The sequence below is a fragment of the Giraffa tippelskirchi genome, chromosome 2, assembly GCF_054371585.1.
Source record: "Giraffa tippelskirchi isolate mGirTip1 chromosome 2, T2T-mGirTip1v1.2.pri, whole genome shotgun sequence".
Classification (NCBI taxonomy): domain Eukaryota; kingdom Metazoa; phylum Chordata; class Mammalia; order Artiodactyla; family Giraffidae; genus Giraffa; species Giraffa tippelskirchi.
This window is the reverse complement of record NC_137276.1, coordinates 163,409,921-163,425,425: the sequence shown is the minus strand read 5'-3', so window position 1 is coordinate 163,425,425 and position 15,505 is coordinate 163,409,921. Positions and strand designations below refer to the sequence as shown.

The following is a 15,505-nucleotide window of genomic DNA, read 5'->3' as shown; positions in this document are numbered from 1 at the left end:
CGACTCGATGGACATGACTTTGGGTAAACTCCAGGAGTTGGTGATGGACAGGGAGGCCTGGTGTGCTGTGATTCATGGGGTCGCAAAGAGTCGGACACAACTGAGTGACTGAACTGAACTGAACTGAACTGATTATTGCTAAAAGACTAGAAAGTTTATTATCTTAGTGATTAAAAAAAAAAAATTTGAATGAGACTTGAAACTTCTAATCCAATTCTGAGAATAAAAAGAAATACTATGTTGTAAAAAAAAACACACAACCCCCCCCCCCAGGAAATAAACAGTATACAGTGATACAGTATTATTAACTAAAGTACAGATTTTGTTCATAATTTCACAAGATTTTATGCTAGTGACCATTATTTGTCTTCATACCTTATTCAAAATTCCACATTGTATTTAGTTGCATTGAGCAGCTGCATGCAACAAATTCTGGTAACATTTTTATTCTGTTACAAATATTTTCTAACTTTCCTTTTTATGGCTTCTTAGATACACCCATCATTTAAAAGTGGACAACTTCCAAATACGTCGAATCTTTAAAATATCTTTTAAAAAAATTTATTGGAGTATATAGTTGATTTAAAATTTTGTGTTAGCTTTTGCTGTATAGAAAGGTGACTCAGTTATACATATATCCATTCTTTGTAGATTCTTTACCCATATAGGTCATTATAGAGTACTGTGTAGAATTCCTTGTGCTACACAGTAGGTCCTTATTAGTTATCTATTTTTTTATATAGTAGTATATATCTGTTGTAATTGGTATTTTGTTCTGTAATTGGTATTTCTCAGCCATTTGCCTTCCAGTTACTCCTATGGTCCTATGATGTATCTTCCGAGAATTCATAATGAGCAATATTTTGAAGCAAGGTTTCACACTTAACTGTGATATAACAGTTTATGCCAGCATATGCTGTAGATCTGGAGGATGGTGACACATTTGATAGGAGACAGTATTCAGATTGGGCTTCCCTGGTGTCTTAGTGGTAAAGAATCTGCCTGAAAGGAAAGAAACCCAGGTTTGATCCCTGGGTCGAGAAGATCTCCTGGAGAGAGGCATGGCAACCCACTCCAGTATTCTTGCCTAGAGAATCCCATGGACAGAGGAGCCTGGCAGGTTGCAGTCCACAGTGTCGCACAAAGTTGGACATGACTGAAGTGACTAAGCAAGTAGCATGTATCTGCTAATCCTAAACTCTAATTAATCTCTCCCCTACCTCTTTTCCCTTTGGTAACTATAGATTTGTTTTCTATGCCTGTGAGCCTGCTTCCATTCTGTAAACAGATTCATTTGTATGATTTCTTTTACATTCCACATATAAGCAGTATCATACATTGGTTTTTCTTTGTATGCCTTAAAACTCAGTATGACAGTCTCTAGGTCTATTCATGTCACTGCAAATGGCATTATTTCACTCTTTTTATGGCAGGGTAATACTCCATTGTATATATGTACTGTGGGCAGGAATCTCTTAGAAGAAATGGAGTAGCCATCATGGTCAACAAAAGAGTCCAAAATGCAGTACTTGGATGCAATCTCAAAAACGACAGAATGATCTCTGTTGGTTTCCAAGGCAAACCATTCAATATCACGGTAATCCAAGTCTATGCCCCGACCAGTAATGCTGAAGAAGCTGAAGTTGAACGGTTTTATGAAGACCTACAAGATCTTTTAGAAGTAACACCCAAAAAAGATGTCCTTTTCATTATAGGGGACTGGAATGCAAAAGTAGGAAGTCAGGAAACACCTGGCGTAACAGGCAAATTTGGCCTTGGAGTACAGAATGAAGCAGGGCAAAGGCTAATAGAGTTTTGCCAAGGGAACGCACTGGTCATAGCAAACACCTTCTTCCAAGAACACAAGAGAAGACTCTACATATGGACATCACCAGATGGTCAACACCGAAATCAGATTGATTATATTCTTTGCAGCCAAAGATGGAGAAGCTCTATACAGTCAGCAAAAACAAGACCGGGAGCTGACTGTGGCTCAGATCATGAGCTCCTTATTGCCAAATTCAGACTTAAATTGAAGAAAGTAGGGAAAACCACTAGACCATTCAGGTATGACCTAAATCAAATCCCTTACAATTATAAGTGGAAGTGACAAATAGATTTAAGGGACTAGATCTGATAGAGTGCCTGATGAACTATGGACAGAGGTTTGTGACATTGTACAGGAGACAGGGATCAAGACCATCCCCATGGAAAAGAAATGCAAAAAAGCAAAATGGCTGGCTGAGGAGGCCTTACAAATAGCTGGGAAAAGAAGAGAAGCAAAAAGCAAAGGAGAAAAGGAAAGATATACCCATTTGAATGCAGAGTTCCCAAGAATAGCAAGGAGAGACAAGAAATTCTTCCTCAGTGATCAATGCAAAGAAACAGAGGAAAACAGAATGGGAAAGACTAGAGATCTCTTCAAGAAAATTAGAGATACCAAGGGAATAGTTCATGCAAAGATGGGCTCGATAAAGGACAGAAATGGTAGGGACCTAACAGAAGCAGAAGAGATTAAGAAGAGGTGGCAAGAATACACAGAAGAAATGTACAAAAAAGATCTTCACAACCCAGATAATCACGATGGTGTGATCACTCACCTAGAGCCAGACATCCTGGAATGTGAAGTCAAGTGGGCCTTAGGAAGCATCACTATGAACAAAGCTAGTGGAGGTGATGGAATTCCAGTTGAGCTATTTCAAATCCTCAAAGATGATGCTGTGAAAGTACTGCACTCGATATGCCAGCAAATCTGGAAAACTCAGCAGTGGCCACAGGACTGGAAAAGGTCAGTTTTCATTCCAATCCCAAAGAAAGGCAATGCCAAAAAATGCTCAAACTACCGCACAATTGAACTCAACTCACAACGCTAGCAAAGTAATGCTCAAAATTCTCCAAGCCAGGCTTCAGCAATACGTGAACCGTGAACTTCCAGATGTTCAAGCTGGTTTTAGAAAAGGCAGAGGAACCAGACATCAAATTGCCAACATCCACTGGATCATCGAAAAAGCAAGAGAGTTCCAGAAAAACATCTATTTCTGCTTTATTGACTATGCCAAAGCCTTTGACTGTGTGGATCACAATAAACTGTGGAAAATTCTGAAAGAGATGGGAATACCTGACCATCTGATCTGTCTCTTGAGAAACCTGTATGCAGGTCAGGAAGCAACAGTTAGAACTGGACATGGAACAACAGACTGGTTCCAAATTGGGAAAGGAGTACGTCAACGCTGTATTTTGTCACCCTGCTTATTTAACTTATATGCAGAGTACATCATCAGAAACGCTGGGCTGGAAGAAACAGAAGCTGGAATCAAGATTGCCGGGAGAAATATCAATAACCTCAGATATGCAGATGACACCACCCTTATGGCAGAAAGCAAAGAAGAACTAAAGAGCCTCTTGATGAAAGTGAAAGAGGAGAGTGAAAAGTTGGCTTAAAGCTCAACATTCAGAAAACTAAGATCATGGCATCTAGTCCCATCACTTCATGGGAAATAGATGGGAAACAGTGGAAACAGCGTCAGACTTTATTTGGGGGGGCTCCAAAATCACTGCTGATGGTGACTGCAGCCATGAAGGTTATGACCAACCTAGATAGCATATTTAAAAGCAGAGACATTACTTTGCCAACAAAGGTACGTCTAGTCAAGGCTATGGTTTTTCCAGTGGTCATGTATGGATGTGAGAGTTGGACGGTGAATAAAGCTGAGTGTCGAATAATTGATGCTTTTGAACTGTGGTGTTGGAGAAGACTCTTGAGAGTCCTTTGGACTGCAAGAAGATCCAACCAGTCCATCCTAAAGGAGATCAGTCCTGGGTGTTCATTGGATGGACTGATGTTGAAGCTGAAACTCCAATACTCTGGCCACCTCATGCAAAGAGTTGACTCATTGGAAAAGTCTCTAATGCTGGGAAGGATTGGGGGCAGGAGGAGAAGGGGACGACAGAGGATGAGATGGTTGGATGGGATCACTGACTCCATGGACATGGGTTTGAGTAAACTCCGGGAGTTGGTGATGGACAGGGAGGCCTGGCGTGCTGAGATTCATTGGGTCGCAAAGAGTCGGACACGACTGAGCGACTGAACTGAACTGATATATGTACCACATCTTAGAAGAGTGATTTTTTTCCTATTAAATGACAGTCTTAGTGATACAGAATTCTATTATTTCCTGTTGACCAATCATGATACAATGGTATTAAGTAATAGTTATATAATCACGATAGTAAAAGATGTTTATCAGTTTTTACAATCGATAACGAGACAATAAAAAAAGATAATTACAACTGCAAGCCATAATGGAACATGATTAACCTGACAATATAAAATAATTACATACAATTTGGGGGGTTAAGTAGAGTGATGTGGTTAGTCAAAGTGCATACATGCACATATTCTCATTTGCCCAGCCAGTCTAGGTCTTTTCGTTGGTTCATTTAATCCATTTACAGTTAAGCTAATTGTCCATATGTATGATTCTATTACCATTTTCTAAATTGTCCTGGATTTATTTTTTGTAGGTCTTGTCCTTGTCTTGGGTTTCCTGCCTAGAAAAGTTCCTTTAGTATTTGTCGTAAAGCTGGGTTTGGTGCTGAATTTTCTTAACTTTTGCTTGTCTGGAAAGCTTTTGATTTCTGTGTCAAATCTGAATGAGAGTCTTGCTGGGTAGAGTATTCTTGGTTGTAGGTTCTTCCCTTTCATCACTTTAAATATATTGTGCCATTTTCTTCTGGCATGGAGAGTTTCTGTTGAGGAATCAGCTGATGACTTTATGGGAATTTCCTTGTATGTTATTTGTCATTTTCCCCTTTTTGCTTTTAATATTTTGTCTTTAATTTCTGTCAGTTTGACTACTATGTGTCTTGGTGTGTTCCTCCTTGAGTTTATCTTGCCTGGGACTCTCTGTGCTTCTTGGACTTGGCTATTTCCCTTCCCACTTTAGGGAAGTTTTTGGCTATTATCTCTTCAAATGTTTTCTCAGGTCCTTTCTCTCTCTCTCCGCCCTCCTTCTGGGACCCTTATAATGTGAATGTTGGTGCGTTTAATGCTGTCCCAGAGGTCTCTTAGGCTTTTTTTTTTTCCTTCTATATTTGTTCTGCAGCAGTGATTTTCACCATTCGGTCCTCTAGGTCACTTATCTATTCTGCATCAGTTATTCTGCTATTGATTCCTTCTAGTGTATTGTTCATCTTTGTTTGTTCTTTCTAGGTCTTTGGTAAACATTTCTTGCATTTTCTCAATCTTTGCTTCCATTCTTTTCCCGAGATCCTAGATCATCTCCACTATCATTATTCTGAATTCTTTTTCTGGAAGATTGCCTATCACCACTTCATTTGGTTGTTTTTCTGGGGTTTTACCTTGTCCCTTCATCTGGGACAAAACCCTCTGCTTTTTCATCCTGGTTAACTTTCTGTGATGTGGTTTTGGTTCTAGCTGCTGTGGGATTGTAGTTCTTGCTGCTTCTGTCTGCCCTCTGGTGAATGAGGCTAAGAGGCTTGTATGGGCTTCCTGATGGGAGAGACTGGTAGTGAGAAAAACTGGGTCTTGCTCTGGTGGGCAGGGCTGTGCTAAGTAAAACTTCAATACAATTATCTACTGATGGGTGGAGCTGTGCTCCCTCCCTATTAGTTGTTTGACTTAAGGCGACCCAGCCCTGCGGTTTATAGGTGTAAGAGGACTTACACCAAAGAGCCCCTTCTAGGACTGGTGCTGCCAGTGCCTCTGTCCCCGTGGCAAGCCACTGCTGACTCACACCTCCACAGGTGACTCTCCAACACTAGCAGGTAGGTTTGGTTCAGTCTCCTGCGGAGTCACTGCTCCTTTCCCCTGGGTCTTGGCGTGTACAAGATTTTGTTTGTGTCCTCCAAGAGTGCAGCCTCTGTTTCCCCTAGTCCTGTAATCAAATCCCACTGGCCTTCAGACTGCCTAGGGATTCCCAGTCCCTTTGCTGGATCTGTAGGCTGCAAAGCCTGACAGGAGGCTCAGAACCTTCACAACGGTGGGAGAACTTCTTTGGTACCATTGTTCTCTAGATTGTGGGTCGGCCACCTAGTAGGTACGGGATTCGATTTTACTGTGTTTGTACCTCTCCCACCATCTCGTTGCAGCTTCTTCGTCTTTGGATGTGGGATATCTTTTTTTGGTGGGTTCCCGTGTCCTTCTGTCAATGGTTGTTCAACAGCTAGTTGTAATTTTGGTGCTCTTGCAGGAGGAGATGAGCGCACGTACTTCTACTTAATTATCTTTGATATTAATTTCTCACTTAAATGTTTTCTTTTCTACAATCACCCTCTGTGTTTTTTCAGTCTTCTAACTTTATTGAGGCTTTCAATGGCTAGGTCATAGATCTCTATTGGTAAATGTCACATTACACTTGAAAATATGTGGCTTATTTTCAAATATCTTTTGATATTGATTTTTAACATAATTCCACAGTGGTAAAAGAACAGACTCTGTATGTAACATTTGGTTTCATTAGACCACAAATTGTTCTGCACCTGTTTTATATCCCTGGATATGTTTCAGTGTCTCCTAGGTTATAGTCTATGGGAACTTGAATAGAATTTGTTTCCCACTATAGTGTTAAAACTGTATAAATCTTAATGTTGAATTGGTTATAGTGCTTTAGAGGTCTACTACATCCTTCTACTTTTCTGTATATTTATTGTATTAATTTTTGAGAGTTTGATATCGAAACTCCAACTAAAAATCTTAATTTTTCTAGTAAAAAAAATAATTGTAATATAATAGTGAAACTATATATAACTTTGTTCTGTATTTACCAAGTTTCCTATAAATGCGTTTCATACTTTCATAATTTAAAAAATAAAAAAGAGAAAAAAAAAGGTAATGCTTACTTTGACCACACAGCAACAAAATGTTAAGAACACTAATTAATAATTTTTATGTGAATTACTCACGAGGAACACATGATCCAAATTTGTCAGGAAATTCTGAGATCAGGTCATCATTTATCCTGTCTTTCATAGGTCCCAATATGATCACTGGTCGAGTATAATTAACTATAAAAATAAACTGCATGTTAAAAGGAATAAACACTCAATAAAAATCTATATATTTTATTTTACTAGAAAACAAAAGTATCCTTAACTTATGAAGAATTTCCTTTTTTTCTTTCCCTACCAATGATGCTCAACTTGATAGTTTCCAAACAGTTATTAAAATCTTAAACATCAATCTGTTTGAAGTCATAGTTAGTAAGTGTTAGTGTCACTCAGCTCTGTCCGACTCTTTGTGACCACATGGACTGTAGCCCGCAGGCTCCTCTGTCCATGTAATTCTCCAGGCAAGAATACTGGAGTGGGTAGCCGCTCCCTTCTCCAGGGGATCTTCCTGACCCAGGGATCGAACCCAAGTCTCCTGCATTGCAGACAGATTCTTTACCAACTGAGCCAGTAGGGAAGCCCTGTTTGAAGTCATACACTTAGATAAATTTAACCAAGTTAAACCCAGCATTTTAGCAGATGATGTTTCTATACATTGCTAACATCATTTCATTACAAATGAGAAAACACAGTACAGTGTTTTTCTGATCCTTTCTGAAGCAATAACTGCAAGGAAGCAGATCAAAGAAGGGCAAAAAAGAAACGTGGTATAATTGGAGTAGTCATCTAGAATGATGATCTAATAGAAGTGTAAACACTGGATTCTAAGGGATCATGCTGGAAGCAGGGAGACTGGCAGTGAAAATCAGACTTAACATTTGGTAGAAGGGATGAAAGGAGATTACAAATAAGAAAGACATGATAAGAATAAATAGGGCCTAGAAACTGACTGGACAAGGGAGATGAAGAGCAGAGAAAGATCAAAGATGATTCCAAGATTTTGAACAAGGGTTATTAGAAGGATAGTGATACTATTATGAACACTGGAAAGAAGCTGCTTAAGAAATAAAACACCAATATAAAATGACTGGATTTTAATAATCTATGGGTTAAATCATGTTTCATAAAACATACATAGTAAAATTCTATATACAGACACATATAGTAAGAAAAAACACTAAAATTCTAACAAAATGTTTTTTTAAGGTATGAGTTGAGTTAGACTGATTTTTCAAATTATGTTTTTCTATAAGACTGTAAAATATAAACAGACTTCACAAACCTTCTTGTTGATTCACTGGTTCATAAGATAAGACATACTCTTCTTGACCACCTATTAGAAAGTTAAAATACAGGTAAGAAAATCTATAAAGATAACTATACTAATTTAATTCTTTAATAGAACATATAAAATACTAGAATTTTCCTGAGAAAATCAGTGAAGACATAAAAAAAGGTACTTTATAAATTAATTATGGCAAGATTTAGGGAAAAAATGAAAAATTAGAGTCACAAAGACTGGTATATATAAAAACAAATTATAAATGTGCTATTAATAACTAACTTTGTTATTCTGTGTTTTACAGATTAAATCTTCACTTGGGATGTCAAGCATAAGCTATTAATTTTTTACTGATAATCTAAACTCTTAAATATTTTAAAGTTAATACTTTAACGAGCAGTCCTACATATATGCATACTAGATAAGTTAGTGTTATCAATATGCTGTATTTTTGGTCTTACCAGGTATAACATTTAATATTGCATATACATTTTATAATTACAACTATTTTCTAACCAAAAAATTTTAATGCAAAGGTAAAATTAGTGTTACTATTTCATTGATGGAAAAAATTCATTGATTACTATAATAATTCATGTGTTCAATTTTTAAAAAAATAACATTTTGGGTTAAAAAAAGTTTTACATAAAATTAAATTCTTCTTTTTCAACCAAATGCATCACATAGATAGTAAAGGAGAAATAATACATTTTGCTTTGATCTTAAAAGCACTTTTCACAAGTTAAATTCTCTAAGTTAAAGGATTAGAGCATATGAATATCCTACACAGAAAAGTCTACACATTATACCTCTGCTCAACGAAAATAAAAAGTTGAAAACTTCAGTTCTTAGTACACAAACACACATACACACACACGTAGAAAACAAACTAGGAAGAATTGTTAGATTCAAGTGGTTCAATGAAATCAACCAGTATTTGGAGAATGCATTTAAAGATATTTTCCTTGATGATTATGACTCTATAACAATCTTTTCTTTAAATTTGTTTCTATTGCATGTATGCAGCTGTAAATCTTTTAAATTCTTATACTGGTATAAATATTCTTTCCTGCTTTAAAAATATATTTTGTTGTTTTAAAATTTATTATATCAGATATATATACATATTTACAAGTTGCTTTTAAAAGTACTGTATGTAAAACATGTTTTACATGTTATCAGAAACATGCAATTTGAATTTTACACACCTAATAATACATGCAAATGGTGAGAGAGACAGTATATACTTTCATTACCTCTTTTTAGTCTAGAAAGCTTCACAACTACTCTCTGGTGAGTTTTGATATAAGTTAATAAAATGCTAAAATATGAGAAATCACACTCCCACACCAAAAAAGAAAACCATTAAGTAACTATTATACATAGAAAATAACAACCAATCGAATGAGGGTTAAAAGTATATATTGTCAACACAAAAAATATTAGACTGATATTAACAGGATGGACCTTTTGAGCAGCCATACTCATCTGTAATCAAGATTACTTTCATATTAGACAGCAGTAAAAAAAAAAAAAAAAAAGTCAGAAAAGCAATTTTAATTTTTAAGGTGTTACAGCTGACAATATTCATGGACTCTTCCCGCCTCCCACGCCCAAATGTGTTTTAAAATTTCACACGCTTATATACATCACTTAATAATAGAATACCAAGACTATAACAAAAGAACCAAAAAATAAATCAGTATTACTGTTTGATAATAGTTGAAAATTTTCCCTTTGTCATTTCTTATGTTCACCAAAAGCTGGCAATACATAGTATCTTGACGCATACCAGTATTGGTGACACAAAATAAAAAAGGAAATAAAGCTAATTATAATTTAGCATTATTGAAAAATATTTTAATGCCTATGTTAGAAACAGAATTACTAAACTAAAATGCAAAACACAAGCTTATCCCTATTTAGCTAGATATTTACTTCTTATAAAAGATACAAACACACATACACATATTGTGTACATGAACAGTAGTTTTGTTAAAATGAATTTTTGTATTTTATGAAAACTTTGGAAATTAACATACAGCATGATTTTATCTATAAAGTAAAGAATTTTACTTGGCTCTTCCTGACTTTAAAATAGTAAGCGCCTAATTTTCAGTTTTCAGAATACATCACTAAAGAAAAACCCCCACAGGATATATTACTGGAGATAACAAAAGAACAAATAACTTAAAACACTTACGGTAACTACTTTCGCTATCGCTGGCATTAGAAGTTACATGTTCTGAAATTGCAGGACAATGGAAAAAATAAAGAAAACACAGAGTCATGAGTTTAAAAAAAGCAAATTATCAAAACAAACACAAGGTGACAACAAAATGTTGAGATATAAACCACAGATATCCAAAGAGTTTTTAAAAACATTTCTTTAAAAAGTTTATTTCAAATAAATGAATATGAATTAGCAAGTAAAAAAATCTGTAAGCAAGGACAATGCTTCATTTTCTGTTCAACAGTTTATGACCAAAATCTTATTATGAACGGCAAGTAGATCCTAAATTAGTCCAACTGTCAACATAAAAACCCCGATGAGAAAATGCCACTGACACCATTTACTTTAGGTTATGATACAGTAAAGACTAACAAAGGATATCTGAGAAAACAGATGTCCATTATAAGGAAGTGGTATCTTAAAAAATAAACAGAAAAGAAAAAAATGACCCTGCTTTTAGTTTAGCTTCTTTCTTGTCCTGAAGAGAAATGAAAATCCATGTCTGAGATCATACAGATAAAGTACTATGGATACCACAGATTTCCCAATGCTCTAAAAAATGTCAAATGGAACAGAATTCTAGAAGGTCGGATTGTATTTTAAAGTCGACTAGTATTTCTGAGAAGCTGCTTTGGTAAAACTGACAACAGTTGTTTTGCAAAACAAAAAGATGATAAACACACCCGTATGCCTGGCCCCTCCCTTCAAAGTGACCCCATTTCATAACTTGATTGTTCAGTAACACCCACCACTCTTCTCATGTAAATATAATCTCTAGTGCTGTCTTAGTAAGTGTTCTCCTTTGAATAAAAAGGAATTTTATCTATAAAAACTAACAAAAATTTCCATGGAAGAGAAGTAAATCTAAATTTCTTATGTCAGGTAAAGGAAACAAAAATTAAAGGATAAGGAAAAAGTTTGGGGAGAAATATATGCTGTACCATACCACCTACACAGTCTCCTAAAATCAAGTAGCACTACTGAAAAGTTTAGAGAATGGTAAAACTTAGTGTTAGTACAGTTCTTGAATTGCTGTCATCATGAAAAATAAGTCCGCTATTCTAACTTGCAAAGACAAGATACAACTTTCTTAATCATTGCTATGTATATTTTAAATAAAGGAGGAACATTAACAATTTTAAGACTGAATAATATATAAACATTTAAAAAATGGTGGCTTTTTTAAGTTTATATTTAAAAATTTCTTCTCATGTTATCACACAGATGGCAAAACAATCATTTTAAACTGTTGTATAATACTCCACTGGACTGTTAAATCATGATTTATCTTACTACTTATTTTGCTTTAAATTGTTTTTCATAGATATCAACAATTCATTATTATGAATGTGTTCATTTATATGGCTTTCACCTTTTGTCCTGTTTTCTTAAAATTCATTCCCAGAAGTAGGAATGCCACATAGAAAAAAGAAAAAGTTCTTAAATTTATACTAGGATTGGAATTACACCCTGAAATTTCTAATATATAAAAGAAAGAAATGTTAGTTATTGCACTTGAATGAATAGAAGGTAAGAGTAAGTCAAAGTATAGAAGAAACAAATTAACCATGAGTTGACAATTAGAGAAGTTGGATAAATGAATGCTTGTGGGGTTTATTTTATTATTCCTCTACTATTGAATATATCTGACATGTTATACACATATATACAAAGTTGAAGTTACTACATTCTCTTTTCTGGGGATTTCTCTTACTTATCTTGCATTCTCTAAAATTATCAATAGTTATCAAATTATCAAATCAATTATCAATTATCAAATTTAAGTTCTTTCAAGTATCCTTTAAATAACTCCTCTACAGTAAAATCTTGCTACTTAAAGCATTGCTCTTGGAATAGCATCATCCCATTGCTTGGGAGCTTATTAAACAGGTAAAATGCTTTTTCCTTGATAATTAAAAATAATCTTTTTCAAGGTATTTTATCAAAGAAAATATTCAAATATCCAATAAACATATAAAAGGTGTTCAAGCTTATTACTTATCAGGGAAATGCAAATTAAAACCACAACAGCTGACTACGTGGGAGAGGTGAGTGTGGGATGATATGAGAGAATAGCATTGAAACATGTATATTAATTACCATATGTAGAACAGATGACCAGTGCAAGTTCGATGCATGAAGCAGGCAGGGCATTCAAATCTGGTGCTCTGGGACAACTCAGAGGGATGGGGTGGGGAGGGAGGTGGGAGGTGGGTTCAGGATGAGGGGATACCTGTACACCCGTGGCTGATTCATGTCAATGTATGGCTAAAACCACCACAATATTGTAAAGTAATTAGTCTCCAATTAAAATAAATTAATTAAAAAAAAAAAAACACCACAAAAGGTATCTCTATCATCCACCAGAATGACCAAAATGAAAAAACAAAAACATAAGGTATGTCAAATGTAGAGAAAGATAGGTAGCAATTGGAACTCACATACTACTGGAGGTGGGGGTGGGGTAAATTGATATACCCACTTTGGAAAATTACTTGGCACTATCTACTAAAGCCTATCGTATTTATATATCTATGACTCAACAGTTCATTTCCTAGGTATTTTCCCAACAGAAAGACATACATTAATACTAAAACACATGTAAAGGAATGTTCAAAGGAACACCATTCAAAATAGCCCTAAATATATATGTTTATTTACAAATCTGAGACAATATATGTAGTTTCATAGTTTACTTTCTTCACTTATATTGTGAGCATTTTCCACATCATTATGCTTTAATATGATTTTCAACGGTTATAAAATATTATACTGTATAATATGTCATTCTTCATCAACTACTTCCCAGCTGTAAGGCATTTTAGGGGCATTTCAATTCTGAGGGGCTGTAATTTCTAAAGATTAATGAAACATCTTGATATATAAACCTATGTCTCCACCTCTGATTACATTCTCAGGGTAAATTCCCTGAAGAAGAATTAGTAGGTCAAAAGATATGCTTTTTCAAAAAGGCTGTACCAGTTTACACTCCTAAAAGTAATATGTTAAAAGCAGTCATTTCACAGAACCATCTCCATCACTGGAAGTGAAGTGAAGTGAAGTCACTCAGTCCTGTCCGACTCTTTGCAACCCCATGGACTGTAGCCTACTAGGCTCCTCCCATGGGATTTTCCAGGCAAGAGTACTGGAGTGGGTTGCCATTTCCTTCTCCAGAGGATCTTCCCCACCCAGGGACTGTACCCAGGTCTCCCGCACTGTCCATCACTGGATACTCCTTTAAAACAAAAGTTTGCTAAGATGATGGGTAAAACATATCATTTTGTTTATTAATTATTAGGGCTGTTAAACATTTTTATATGCTTATTTAATTGGCTTATCTTCTGAGCACTCTTCTTGTATCATTTGTCCAGTTTTCCAATGAAGAGTTAGTTTCTTACTTGATTTGTCAGAAATCTATCTGTTAAGAATATTATCCTTTTGATATAAGATAGTATAAATAGTAAACAGTATAAACAGTACAGTAAAACTCTTAAAGTTTTAACTTTTGTTTATAATGTTCGATGATAACAACATTTCAAACCTCTCTAATCAAGTCTCACCTTTCTAGTCAAACATTTCTTCTTGAGACTGTATGTGTTTTCTCTTTATTCTCCCTAAATACTACACATCATCAGTCTCAAAGAATACTACTACTCTTACACTTACTCTTTTTTTTTTACTCTCACACATTCTTCACACAAATGAAAATAAGTCTGGCTTTGGCAACTAAGAGCTCTGTACCATTCTACTTACATAAATCTTTAAGACAGAAAAAGAAGGGATGTAACAGGAAACTTATGTGCCTAACTGTAGATGTTTCTGAGGTGTTCTACAAAATGGAAAGCTATAAAAATAAACTGCATACAAAACACAGGTACAAATCATGTATGAAATTGTATGCTATAATTTCATTTCTGAGCACCTTATATAACCACTACTGAACTACACATACTTTTTACTCTCTTCTAAAGGAATCTTACCAGTTTTCCTCTTGAATTTTTTCAAAATTGCCTTCTTAAAGCATAAAAGCTACACAGATTTCTATTTCTGGCTTTTTTACAAGCTATGATGATTTAGTTGCATCCTCCCAGATTTCCATCATATTCTAATTAGTTCTGTTAGTCAAAATGAGGTTTTGAAAGACAATTTCTCTTATTGTTTCCTCTACTGTCAGCAGGGTAAATCAATAATTTGATTTTCTTCTTTGTAGAATCATTGAATTCTTGTCTATGAAGAGTACTCTAAGGTATTTTGTTTCTGTGTTCTTTAATTAAATACCCTATTTTTTCAAAGGTTGTATGAAATTACATGCAGATGTCCATCTTTCTTGCTATTCAGTGTTATTCTATAGCTCTTCAACAGGTTTATCTGGAATAATTTGTACTTCTGTTCTCAATCCTTTCAGAGTCCTGTTCCAACAAAGCTTAATGAATACCAACATGAAGTCACACTTATTTTCTTGTATTAAAATTGCATAGAGTTTTGCTTAGTTTATTCCTTGTATCCTGAACTTTGTTGTTTGGTTGCTAAGTCATGTCTGACTCTTTGTGACTCCATGGACTGTAGCCCATCAGGCTCCTCTGTCCATTGGATTTCCCAGGGAAAAATACTGGAGTGGGTTGCCATTTCCTTCTCCAGGGGATCTTCTCAACCCAGGGGTTGAACCCATGTCTCCTACACTGGCAGGTGGATTCTTTATACTGCTGAGCCACCAGGGAAGCCTATCCTGAACTTTAAGATGTAGATAACTGAGGTCTTAAATAACGCTCTTGACCCACTCTTCTTCCCGGTATTTTCTATCGTATAATAATTAGCATCCTGTCAGCTGCTAGTAATGTTTAATGTGATAACCTCAATCTTATCCAGTTTTAGAATTTTACTGATTTTTTTTCTGTCTCCATCAACCTTTTCTAAATAAAATCTTCTTGATTTGATCAAGTTACCAGGTGAATAAAATCTTTCAGTTCCTGTGAAATGAAGCAAGAAACCTATCATTCAAGGAATCTTAAGTCATGACCAGAAAATAAATCAATGACATGGGTAATCAGTTATCATTTCTCATTTGTTTCTCTTTCCAAGCCCCACACCTCAATTAAAATGCGAAATGAAAATATATGGTCAAGGTATATTATAAAAAAATC

The 15,505-nt window shown here is 35.2% G+C and overlaps 1 protein-coding gene across 18 annotated transcripts in view; it reads right to left on the bottom strand.

The window, feature by feature from the left end:
• DLG1 (discs large MAGUK scaffold protein 1) overlaps positions 1-15,505 on the bottom strand; it is a 261,526-nt gene that overhangs the window by 20,081 nt on the left and 225,940 nt on the right. For 16 of the 18 annotated variants that reach the window (XM_081571476.1, XM_081571481.1, XM_081571470.1 and 13 more), the window contains 3 exons: positions 10,335-10,376; positions 8,132-8,182; positions 6,925-7,026 (listed from right to left, as the gene is read on the bottom strand). In XM_081571476.1, the coding sequence (XP_081427602.1) occupies positions 6,925-7,026; positions 8,132-8,182; positions 10,335-10,376 (195 nt within the window). Of the gene's footprint in view, positions 1-6,924; positions 7,027-8,131; positions 8,183-9,598; positions 9,635-10,334; positions 10,377-15,505 lie in introns of all 18 variants that reach the window. The other 2 variants (XM_081571485.1, XM_081571487.1) reach the window with 1 other exon arrangement.